The 12764-nt window shown below is 42.1% G+C and overlaps 1 protein-coding gene across 3 annotated transcripts in view; it reads right to left on the bottom strand.

Annotated features, from left to right (window-relative positions):
- The window catches only part of KAT2B (lysine acetyltransferase 2B), a 42475-nt gene that overhangs the window by 2801 nt on the left and 26910 nt on the right, over nucleotides 1-12764 (bottom strand). The window contains exons 9-17 of one of the 3 annotated variants that reach the window (XM_083577741.1): nucleotides 11105-11241; nucleotides 9914-10122; nucleotides 8451-8577; nucleotides 6335-6445; nucleotides 4450-4593; nucleotides 2689-2803; nucleotides 1414-1450; nucleotides 1147-1210; nucleotides 976-1060 (exon numbers count right to left, since the gene is read on the bottom strand). In XM_083577741.1, the coding sequence (XP_083433867.1) occupies nucleotides 976-1060; nucleotides 1147-1210; nucleotides 1414-1450; nucleotides 2689-2803; nucleotides 4450-4593; nucleotides 6335-6445; nucleotides 8451-8577; nucleotides 9914-10122; nucleotides 11105-11241 (1029 nt within the window). Of the gene's footprint in view, nucleotides 1-975; nucleotides 1061-1146; nucleotides 1211-1413; nucleotides 1451-2688; nucleotides 2804-4449; nucleotides 4594-6334; nucleotides 6446-8450; nucleotides 8578-9913; nucleotides 10126-11104; nucleotides 11242-12764 lie in introns of all 3 variants that reach the window. The other 2 variants (XM_083577742.1, XM_083577740.1) reach the window with 2 other exon arrangements.

Genomic DNA, 12764 nt, shown 5'->3' on the forward strand with positions numbered 1-12764 from the left:
GAGTCCCCGCCTCCAGGGCCGGCTGAGCCGGGGCAGGGCCTTGAACCTGAAGGGCCCTCACCTGTGCCGGATCCTCAGGAGCAGACACCAGATGAATCCACTCTGGCTCCGGGGGTGATTGAGGACCCATTGCCTGCAGGTGCTCCTCTCCCAGCCCGGTCAGGGGAAGGTGAGGCTGCCTCTGGGTCCAGTAACCTTCCAGGCTCTCCTGAGCTGCAGAGGCTCAGGGCAGAGAGGCGGAGGGAACTAAGTTCTATCAGGAGGAGTGCTCGCCTCCAGGCAAGGAGTGGCGAGTCACCTGTGGGCCGGGACCGCCCTAGGCCCCAGAGGAAATAAAGGCCAGTCAGCCCAGTCCCAGGTTGCGGGAGCAACATCGCTGGAAACCTGTTCCTGCCAGCACCCTGACCCGCTCTTCTGGAGTTCCTGACCACGCCCAGCTCCTTGCCTTGGACCCCGCTTCGCCCTTGACAGACAGCCTCCAGACCCTCGACCGAGGACCGGACTCAGACCACACCGCACGGTAACCCCCCGGGACCAGCACAAAAACACTTTTCTACTATCCAAAGTTCTGTTACTACACATAATTTCCACTTACACAGAAGGACTAGGGTAGTCTTTATCTTAAGGGAAAGGTTTGATTCCTGGTATCTCCAGGTAGGGGTGGGAATATCCCTGTCTAAAATCCTGGAGAGCCACTGCCAGTCAGTTAAGATAATACTGAACTAGAGGTACAAATGTCCTGACTCAATATATGGCAGCTTCCTTTTCCTGTTTCCTTTTGTACTATAAATGCAAGAACTGCTGCACTGTTGCAATGCACTGCAGGAAACTACAGGCGTTTGTGCAAGATTTCATGGAGCAGTATAAATAAGTTTCCCCCCTCTTTTACTCTTGGTTTCCGGGAGCAAAGCCTATATACTCAATTTGCTTCTGATTCATTGGATGCTCTACTTTTAAAAAAGTTGATGGCCTTACCCATAGGGAACCTTATAACTTCATAATAACCAGGAGCTTCTGTTCTCTTCACTGGTTCCATGAATGGCCAAGCGCTTTGATGGCTCTGGTAGAGGGGAGAAAATACACTCATGAAACAACGCACCATAGCGCAAAAAGGTTTCAAAATATTTAAAGAAAATGAATGCTCACCTTGACCTGCTGTAGAATGTTTTTTAGTGTGCTGTAAAGCTGATCTGGATCTTTGGGTTCTTTACTTAAAAAAAAAGAAAAGTAGACAAGATTAAAATGTATGATTTGTTCAGTTTCATAATGCTTTTTAATTAATAAAAAGCAATCACCCACAAATTAAAAATGTATTTTAGTTACTTAGCAATTGTGCAGCACGTATCAATGCTTCAGAGGTACAGTACAGGTAAACTCTAAAAGGCTTTATTTATTGTTGAAAACAACGCTTACCCTTTTTCTTTACTGCTTGGTTTCCAGCCAGTATCTCCTATACAGCAAACAAAAGTGAAGCGTTTAAGAATAAATTACATTAGATTACAAAGTAACTGAGTTGGTGTGGACCTATCATAGAATTATATTGCATCCTTACTGAAATACCAATCAAAAGTAACAGCTATAGTAATTCCAAGTCCACTTAGTTTGCTTTAGTCAACACTCCCAACATTCAATTATATGTTCAAGTATGTCTAAGTAGGATAAACCACAAAATCCTGTGGACCGCCCTGAGATCTTTTGATGAAGAGCAGTATACAAATCTGATGAAGAAATAATTTTTTAAAAAATTGACTAATTTATCCATTCATCCAATAATCTAATCCTAATAATCTAATCCTACATGTCCAATGCTGCCCCCTCCCCAGGCTATGTGGCAAACCGCTTTTGAAACTGAGAGGACTTTCAAACACAGTTTGGAGTATGGCACGGGGTTCTGCTATTCAAAGTTGGGGAGAATAACAACTGCAATTCTATTCAGTTATTTAGGAGTATGTCCCATCGCACTAATTTATTCAGATGCAAATCCCAAAGGACAGCATCCATTGCTGCTTTCTGCAAGCTGTAGCCCTTGTCTATTTAGAGGCCTTTCGTTAATTCTTCCCAACCTCCTGGAAAAGGTTTTTAGGGGGGGCATATGGGGACTGCAGCGTAGAGGAAGGGGCAGGAGCTGCTTGCTCTGTTGCAGAAACAGGCTTCTTGTGTAACTGGATGCTTGCTAACAATCCCATGTGAATTTTCTTTACAGAATTGAGCCGCGCTCTGTGGGACTTACTTCTGAGTAGGTTTAGGACTGCATTGAAAATCTGTGTAGAGGCAATGATCACTTTGCGCAGCGGTTCCTGACCCCTGTGCGTGTCGGTGGAACACACATAAGCCTACCCCCTTTTCTGGCCACTTCTGCGTTGCAACAATGTGCAGTTGTGCATATACTGGACAAGCGTAAAAAGTCGTTGCCTGTACTAGATAGCAGAACACAAAAAATCTAATGGAGTAAGCACTGGCTGTACAGTACGGCATAAAAGCCTGTGGCTACAAAAATAAACCAACGTGTGCATAAAACACCACAGAGCCTCAGATTCAAATATAATCAACTACTTTTAATGCATTATTTCAAAAGTGGTATAGAATTGTTATGAATAACTAGAAGCAAGTCACTTCAGCAAAAGAAATTCTCAAGTTTAAACTGAAAAAGAATGAACCCAATGATAACTGATGTATGATGGTACATACTAATTCCGGGAATGCTTTCTATGGGAATCTGCCGTACACCATCTTTGAAACAAGAAAGGCCGGGATAAACTTTCCGAATCTGAGCTTGCTTCCTTTCGATCAACTTTTTAATAATCTGCAACGAAAGTAACACGGAAATTATACTTTTGGGGTGAAGGAAGTAGGTGCTGCACCAACAGGCATAGATGAGTAAAGGGGCATTAGAGGTGCTTACGATTTCTATGGATCTAGGTGGCCTTCTCACACATTAGGAGCAGGCTTGAGTCACATCACTGTCTGCAGTGTGATGCTTATCCATGCTCTACTGAAAGCATGGCTGCTGCACAAAACCAGTCGCCTCCAGCTAAAGATGAACCACAACTAGGGACTTCACTTAGGTGTGTTTATACATCACAACTTTCTTCCATCAAGGTGGCAAGCATGTGGTTCCCAGGTAGTCTCCCCATCACTCTGACCATGCTACGGGACAATGGCATTAGAGGACTTTTGTACACCAAATTAAAAACACTGTCGGATTAAAAATTAAGAATGTTCCGCTTTTCATTTTAAAAGCTGCTCTTTTATTGCTGCGAGGCAGCCTTTGGTGGTAGGGCTACCTGGTCCATGGAACAACTATGTTAGGCGTGGTTAACCTCTGCCCCTGCCCCAAAGACCCCTGAGAATTTGGTGGCTGCAGGGGCACAAAAAAACCCTTCACCCTCCCTCACCAACAGCACGGGGGCTCTGTCGTTGAAAGATGGAGCACTTGGCATAGGCTTCTGTTGCTGGGATGGGTGGAGAGTAATGTGGGGAATACATGGAAAGTTGTCCTGAGTTTGCCAATTGGGGGTCATGGTTTCAAATCCCACTCCTGCCATTGTTTGTGTATATGTGCTAAAGTAGAGTGGACCTTTTTTCATCACACAAACTTTTTTGGCCGCTGCTATGTGGCTCTCACAAGAGGTCCCCAGAAGGCAACGCTGTCCTCTGGTTGAAAAAAGGTTAGCCACTCCTGTTCTACATTATATGCTGTGAACAGGCAGGGCAATCCTATGCATGCTTACTCAGAAGGAAATCCCACTGTGCTCAACCGAGCTTACTCCCAGGAAAGTGTGCATAGGATTGCAGCCTTAAATAGAAAACTATTTATAAACGGGGGGGGGGGGGTTGGTGTCAAAAATTCTAGTAAAACCTTTTTATTTGTCCAGGCTTTTTGAATTACTGTTATTTTTTTTACCTGGCTAAATTATTTTATTCTTCTCAAATTTCATCGGTCTCGTTCTGAGAGCACTGCAGGGGCTGACAGTGACCCAACGGGATCAAATTTGAGCTGCTGGGGCCAATTCAGGGTGGAATATAATTCAACAAATAAATAAATGTTGCTGTATTTTTGTATAGTTGAGCTGTGTTTTAATGTTGTATAGCAGATGAAAAAAAATCTCTTTTGAACGAAGGTGCAATTTATATATTCTTCTGATAAAGTAAGGCTGGCTTGTAACACAACGAGAAGAAAACCCACATTTGTGTACCAAACTGCCAAATTAACACTTCACTACTTTCCATTTCTAACAAATAGCGTTCCATACATCAATATTTTTTGCCTGTAAGAAAAGGAAAGGAATGCTTTCCCATTTCCAAAGCTATTCAGAACAAGCCCCTCTGTCAAAGTTGTGCAATAAACCTTATCTCTAAGAAATACTTGTGGGGCAGGTACTAGTAATTTGTGTTTTAAAAAATAATAAAAGAAAATAAACATTTGGTTTTCTTTTTTTCTTTTTTTACCTCTTTCTGCTTCTTAATGATGACTGAGAATTCAGTGTAAGGGATCCTTGGGTTTAGTTCACATCCCATTAAAGTTGCTCCTTCATAATCCTTGATATAGCCAACGTATTTTGCTTTTGGTACTTTTATTTCTTTTGAAAACCCCTAAGGGAAAGAAGAGTCATTGTCAATGCACTTTGTTCACCTGCTTTCCAGCAGCCTTCTGGGACCACTGTGAGGTTCGTCCATTGTCGTCCCCAGCCCCGTGGAAGAACAGAGTGACCTTTTGCCTCGTGGGCTTTCAAACCACAACTCTGCAGCCCAGATGAACCCAGATGAATACACAGTTCACCAACTTACACACTACTGAAATACACATATGCCTGCAGTCACATTATATACCACAGGGCCCCTTTTAGATTGAGTTCACTATTTACCTCTGATTTCCAAAGTTGCCCTGCGAGCTACATAGGGCCTCAGGAAGACCTCAAAAAGGAAACAATGAAAGAAACCCAAATGGCATATAGATATTCCAAAAACCTGTGCAATAAAATTAAAGGGGAAAGATCCCTGGTGGAACTTCAATAGATGTGGATATGGTGCCTACGACTGACAGCAGTTCTACAAGGAAGGAGAGGTGAGTTAAGTTGAGTGCCCAAAGGCAGAGACAAAAATCCCACACTGGTTCAGCTGCCCTCTCTCCTCCTTGAACTTTTGAAATGGAATGCATTAACTGCTACTCTCATGTGCATATTCTTGAAATATGCTTTGAAGAATTAGAGTATATATCCAGTTCGTGTTTGGAGGAAGGAGAGCGGTCACTCAACACATTTTTTTTCAATGTAACAGCAGAGCACGATTTCAACAGGGAAGTTTGGCATTAGGTCATCATTCTATTGCATAAGAGCAAGCATGATACCCATTTAAAAATGTAAATGCCCCGCAAATTGTGGATGGGATGGGGTGTTGCTTGTTAACAACTTTGGCATAAGGCTGTAACCCTATACATTAATTATCTGAGATTGAATTCAGTGGAATATACTTCTAGGGAGATATACTGTACACAGGATTGTGCAGTAAATTAAAAGTGTGTTTGGGAAATTCATTCAAAATACAGAATGCTCCGTTAATAATGTTCTCTGCCATTCCTTGGAAAACCTACTTATTAACAATATTTCTAATTGGACCTAACAAAAATGTTTGCAGGACACTTTACAAAATATTAGGAACACAGGAATAAAATAATTCTGTGGAACAGGAAAAAATGCAAAATGTGAAACTATGTGAAAGCAACAGTACAATCTCCAGTTAATTCTGGAGCTAATTCCTGTTAATTCTCCAGTTAATAGCTGGTGGGACACAAATTTCTTCCTCCCAGTTGTCTTTTGAGAAGCAGGTGAAAACATACAGATCTTTGAGTGAAGTGTATCCCATAATTCTGGGGCCACCACAAAAAAAACACACAAAAAACTGGCAGATTACAACCTTACCTCCTTAGAGAATGAAATCCAATTTATGGCTCTGGCTATAGGAGAACTTAAAAGCCACTTCACCTGCATAATAGTAGGTTCTTTAGGATGATTTCCCACCACCACCCAGTGATGTCTAGTATTGGTTACTATTCCCTACCAGCCCCAGATACACTGTTGGGTGTATGGGACTGGTGCTAAAACTTTATCCAATGCAGAAGAGTCACATGATAGCTGCACTAGACAATAAAGCTCATCAATGGCTTTAGGAAGCAGGCAAAGCATGGGTTTACATGCACCGCTCTTCCGATTCAAGGAATAACACCGTTTTCCGCTCAGACATTTGGTCACCATCCACCTGAAAGACTTCTCCATCTTTGCAGACCGTTCTTAAAATTTCAGCACAAGATTAAAAGCACTGTCTCAGGGCTACTCACTTGCTTCTTGAAGTAGCCAATTGCATATTCATCTGCGTATGTGAGGAAGTTGAGAATATTGTGCTTAATGTGGTACTCCTTCAGGTGATTCATTAGGTGAGTTCCATATCCCTGCACAGAAATTAGGAGGACAATTTATTTTCTGTGAAATGCAACAAGCCAAAAACCTTGAAGCTCATATGTAAGAATCTGAGGACAAAATAACTTTAATCAAAGAAACATATTGGGACAGCAGGAATGCTGTGTGGGTGCCGAATAACATGCTTCCGACTTCCAGGGTGAAGGGCTGCTGATTTTCCCTTTTCAACTTCACATGCACACTGAATTTTGCTTCAGAGCCCAGCCTCTTGAGAAGCTTTAGGGTAGAAGCTCTCAGGCCCTGCAATGGGAAGGGAAGTTTAAATGTTCTGCTGTGTGTGCCAAGTCTGCACAAAGGCCTTTGGGCCCCAGACTGAATATTTAGACCTGGAATCAACTACCCTGTTCTGCTGGCAGAAGCCAATGGAAGGACTCCTGCTAGTTCAAAAGGGCTTTCCCTGCTCTCAGAACTGACGGAAGGATCTCTTCAGCACTACACTGAAATCCACCCTAAAAGTTTTTCCTGGGTGTTCAAAGTGCATCACATATATTATTTCAGTAATCATTTCAAAAGAAGCTATCCCCATATTTCTGGTGGAGACTGAGACTGACAGAATAGCGATTTCATGGCTAAAGTCGAGATTTTAACCAGGGATTTTCCAGTTTTGCGGTCTATTACTATCATGAAGTCTCTCTCCGCTATGAATACACTTTTCTGCAAAATATGTCCTATTTAAAGGGTTTTTTTTATTTTGGGTATGTATCAGCTAAAATGAACAGCAAAGTAACAAAAACAACAACATTCTAATGGTGCATATTATTTTCCTGCCTAATGCTCCCACCCGCCACATAAGTAATCTGCAGTGACTGAGGAGGAAACAGAATAATTTCTGTGGGTTAAGAAAGGGTTAACTGGGTTGGGTAATGATCATGAGCTATGACGAAGGCAGGAGAGCAGAATTGTGGAACGATGTATTTAACCAGTGACTGACATAGAAACTTAACTTACCGTATTTTTTGCTCTATAAGACTCACTTTTTCCCTCCTAAAAAGTAAGGGGAAATGTGTGTGCGTCTTATGGAGCGACTGCAGGCTGCGCAGCTATCCCAGAAGCCGGAACAGCAAGAGGGATTGCTGCTTTCACTGCGCAGCGATCCCTCTTGCTGTTCTGGCTTCTGAGATTCAGAATATTTTTTTTCTTGTTTTCCTACTCCAAAAACTAGGTGCGTCTTGTGATCTGGTGCGTCTTATAGAGCAAAAAATACGGTGCTTACTTACCACCACCCATGTACATTAGTTGTGGTGAGCTCCGCGTGTTGCTGAAGTAAAATTCCCATCATCCCTGGCCATTGGCCATGCCTGCTGGGGATGATGGAAGCTGAAGTCCAGCAACATCTGGAGGGCCAAAGGTCCCCCACATCTGGTGGGGAAGGTCAAAGAACAGATGTTGGCGGTTCCTGCCCTAAAAGGCTCACAATCTAAGATATATGCAAGCAAGCATCAGAGCAAGGTGGGGAACAAAGGCGAGGGCAGAATAATATGCGACTAGTTCAGTTACACTGATATTGACTTCGTTACATGACTGAAAGGCATTCCAGAAAAGGTGAATTCTGAGTTCCTCCTATGTGGTTCATTTCATGTGATAAGAGGCATAGCTGAATGCCTCTTAGAGATGCATGGATTCATGGTTCTGGCTCTCTGCTGATAGCCAGACTACATTTAGGAGAATGGCATAACGGTTGAGACAAAAACGCAACACGTTTTCTTCTTTTTACAAGCTGAATTTCCAGGCTTTTTTAAATTTGGCAACCTTTCTACAGCTGGCATTTATTTCTGCATCCAGGCACTTTTTGGCATGAGCCTGCTGTGGGAGCGCCCTCACCGCCTATGGGACAGATGTGCAGTTGTTTCTGTTGGCTCAAAGTCAGGGGAAAGGCTGTGTGCTAATCAAATGGGATGTGCCCCTACACAATGCAATTATGCCTGCATATTGTACAGTGAATTTTGTGCCTTTCCCTGCCACTGACTTTGTCCTTACCTTGACTTGTTCGTTAGAAGTCACAGCGCAGAAAACTATTTCTGTAAATCCTTGAGACGGGAACATTCGGAAGCAGATGCCGCCAATCACACGGCCGTCTTTGATCAATGCAAGGGTCTTGTGTTTCCTGGAGTTATATACATTTTATGTCAGGCTTGTTTCACAGCGAGTGATGTATAAGCATTATCATATCTCACATCCACAGCTAGAGCAGCAATAAATAATAAAAGCATTTGATGCAAAGACCTGACGCCAACTTCATGCTCTGCACAGTCGGTAAATACAAGATCTTAGCAATATATTACATTAAAGAGAAACAAAGCTGCTGATTTACTTTATTTAAAAAGTAAAGATGCCCAGGAAAGTAATTATTACCGCGTTTTCCAACCCCCTTCCAAACGAATATCTGAACGTCCTATCATACAGTTCTGTATTATGTTTTCCTACATTATATTGAAGAATTACTTGTTTCTTCAAACTGAGGAACAGTTTTGAATTCCCAGCACGAAATTATCATTGTAACAACCACAGGTGCACATATAAAACAACAGTCCTCTTTTCCCCCCAAAACAACAACAACAACAACAACAATATGTTAACAGTGGGGCAGGTTTTTGAAACCCAAGTTTGGTGAAGATATTAGACTCCAAAAATAGTAACGAAATACAGATGCTGTTAAGCAGGTGGAAAGAGGCTTTCAAAGAACAGCTAAGGAGACATTTTTATTGGCTGATATTAGAGAACCATAATCTACAATGCAGTAATATCTAAAATAGACAAATATTAATTTATATGAATCAATGCCCTGGTTCTTACATAATGCTAGCCATGGTTTGTCTAGTTCAAGTGTGATATGTTTGAACGCCTGAATCCAGTCCAAAATGGCTTCTTTATCTTGCAACAAACCATAATGTGAAGTCATGGTTTGCTATTTGCTTAAGAACCATGGATTATTTTGGCTATAGTTTGGCATTGTGCCAGAATCTAACAACCTTGTTTAACCAGAGTTTGTTTGGCCACCCACAAACAGTCACCAGGCTACAGGGTGCACAATGCAGGAACAGCTAGAAAATAAACCATCTGTGGGACTACGAAATTGAGCAAACCATGGTTTAGTGTGACATAGTCAGTAAGTGTAAATACTGGTGCTTAAGCCTTACTTTTCAGTCTAGCCAAGCTTTGTGGGATTGGTCTATTTTATTACTGACTTTTTCCATTTTTTTATGTTGGCAGAAGCCACCTGATATATCAAGCTGTATTTTTTTCATGTTGTGAACTGCCTTTCATATCTGGTGGACCTGCTTTTATTGTTCATCTTTACCTTTCTTTTTCTGCTCTGAAGATTGCATCCACGCACCACATAAAATCTGAAAACATGCTTTTTCTAGAAGCCAAATTTATCCAATATAAAGTATTGCCTTTCTCAATCTACCTTTCCCATGGAGAGGGGAGGAAAAACTTACGGATCAAAGACTAGACGAGTAATATACTCTTTCGGCATTCTGGGTAGCTGATGTGAGAATACATTCTGTAAGCCAACCAGCCACATCATGATTTTCTTATTTGGCTTCTGATTTAGGGAATTTCCAACTACGTGAAATTCAATCACTCCCCTGCGCTCTTCCATCCTTGCTGCTTCATCCCGGGCTGAGTGTGCAGATAGAAAATTAGTCTGCTTTATGAAAGGAAGAAGAAAAAAGAAAAAAGGTTCAGTATACATTTGAGAATTTTGGCTACTTTGTTTTCACAGTCAGGCACACAGCACACCTGGAAATGTGTTCCATCTGTTTTGACAGAACACATTTCTAAGTGTGTTAGAAATTCCACTGAAAAACAACAGAATTTGATTACAATGGGACTAATTTCACTGGATCTTTCTCCATGTGATTAGAGACATGGTGTGATCCTGTGACTTATCTTGATAAGGTGAACTAATCAGCTCCCTTTCTACATACAGTGGTACCTTGGTTGCCAAACTTAATCTATTCTGGGAGTCTGTTCGACTCCCGAAACCGTTCAAAAACCAAGGCGTGGCTTCTGATTGGCTGCAGGAGCTTCCTGCACTCAACCGGAAGCCACGGAAGCCACGTCAGACGTTCGGCTTCTGAAAAACGTTCGCAAACTGGAACACTCACTTCCGGGTTTGCGGCGTTTGGGAGACGATTTGTTCGACAACTAAGCCTTTTGGGAACCAAGGTACCACTGTATTAGCAATGTTGTTGCTTTGTTTTAAATGAGCTCTGATGAAACTCAGAATTCACACTTAAAGATTTTACCGTTCCACACCACCTATTCTATAAGAGAAGCCTTTTTTACTTAAAGCATTTCATAGTTGCTATTTGCAGGAAAGGTATCAGTTTGTGATAACAGGAAGAACATCATGGCAGGAAGGGAGCTGCTGTTAATCCATGTGAAAAACACTCAGCTGTATGGACCAATGGTTTATTTCGGTTTAAGGCAGCTTCCTATTCCGTAGGCAGTATTACGTGTCACACTGAATTATGATATTCTGTTGGGAAAGGGAACAAATGCATTGCTTGAAATAAAACGAAGCTAGGCGTGACAAAACCTACAGACAACTTCTAGTTCAGAGGTTGCCAACCTTATGAGGCTGATGGGCACATTTGCAAACTGGAGAAAACTACATGTCTCACCTCTGGGCCGAGCATTGCAGCTGGATCTGTAATGGTTGACATCACTTCATTGATGAGTTCAATAGGAATGTCTCCTACAACTCTTGGCTTCTTAGCATCCTCCACAGAATAAGGCTCATTGCTTTTTCTCTTCTCCCCTGGATAATATACCAACAGCAATTGAAATAATAATCTAAACTACTGAAGGAGCTATAACTCTGTCAAAAGGCAGACATTCAAAGAATGGGAAAATGCAAAATTATGTTACTCATAAGAAATGTAAGAAATCAATATTTTAGTGTGGCAGCATCCACACTTTGGAACTCTCTGCCTATTGACATCAATCAGGTGCCTTCGCTGGACCCTTCTGGGTTCTGCCTTCTCCATGGAAATAAAAAGCCTCTGAGCAGTTTATGATACCGGGATGAACACCCCAGCAGATTAGAGGGCCAGCCTAGCCCAGTCCGAAGGAGAAAGTTTGCTTCTCCAACCCAAAAAGAACATTCAGCTCTAACGGCCAGTTTCCCTGGCCCCATCTGACATCAGGGGAACTCACAGCTTCTGGATTGTGCGGGTCTGATTATATCCATGTGCATTATTGAAATCCATTCTAAGGTGCCTTAAGTAGAAGATGGGTTACACTTCTTATAAATAAATAAGGACAAATGATAGTTTTGGGTTGCTGTTTTTTCTAAAGTGTATATAAACACCTACATGTTGTGCAACACAAATTTAAAAATAACAATTATCACTACTTTGCACAAAACGTGTTATAGCCAATGCCAGTCCTGCTCTGCATAGGCCCACTGAAAGTAACAAACACCACAAACTCATATCCGTTAATTTCAATGGATCTACTCTACGTAGGACTAGCCCTGGATAAAACCCCAAGTTCTTGTCCCGTGGGGTATACAGGCATTTCCTATTTGTGTCAATGTGACAAAAGTTTCTTGTCTCCAAGCCTGCCTTTTCCCTCTGTGATGTAAGAGAAATTGCACACAGAACTATGTGATTCTTTTCTCATTTTCCCAACCCCCGATACAGGGCAGCTGCTGAGATGGAAGATGAGTATGGATGAACAGCTCCTGAACCCTATTCTCCCTGTACTTCTTTCCCATTGAAAATGCTTCTTCCTGCCTCCCTCCCTCTCTGCAGCTGCATTTATCCCCGCTGAAGGAGAAGACACAGATATACAGCTGCATTAAGAGTAGATGTCTCTTCTGGTTCATGAATCAACAAAAATGGCAGTTAAGCTTCCATTGTATAACGTTTTGCACATATGGCATTAAAAGCTGCAAGGAGACAGACTGGCACTTTAGGGCCAGGATCAGCTAAAAATAGCCGCATTTTGACTTGCTTCATTAACTGCTGGGCAGGGGGGCGTGTTGCAGAATCAAATAACTTGGAAGGGGGGAAGCGCTTTGTCAATTCAGAATGGAAATTTTTAGATGAGCTTTGATTTTCCAAATTGCTCCTGAACAAAACATGGGCTTCAGAAGGTGCTCACTGGAGGCACATAAAACATGTATGTGCTTGAAGTCAGGTCACTTGGAGAAGCAACAAGCATCCACCACACCTCTCTGGACAATTTCAGTTGAATTCTTGCAGCCCGGTCCTTGTTTCAAGACATTCAACAGGCCATACCTCATAGCAAGCCTTCTTAGAGATTGTGGAGTTCAGA

The sequence above is a fragment of the Podarcis filfolensis genome (genome assembly GCF_964270895.1).
Source record: "Podarcis filfolensis genome assembly, chromosome: 12".
NCBI lineage: Eukaryota > Metazoa > Chordata > Lepidosauria > Squamata > Lacertidae > Podarcis > Podarcis filfolensis.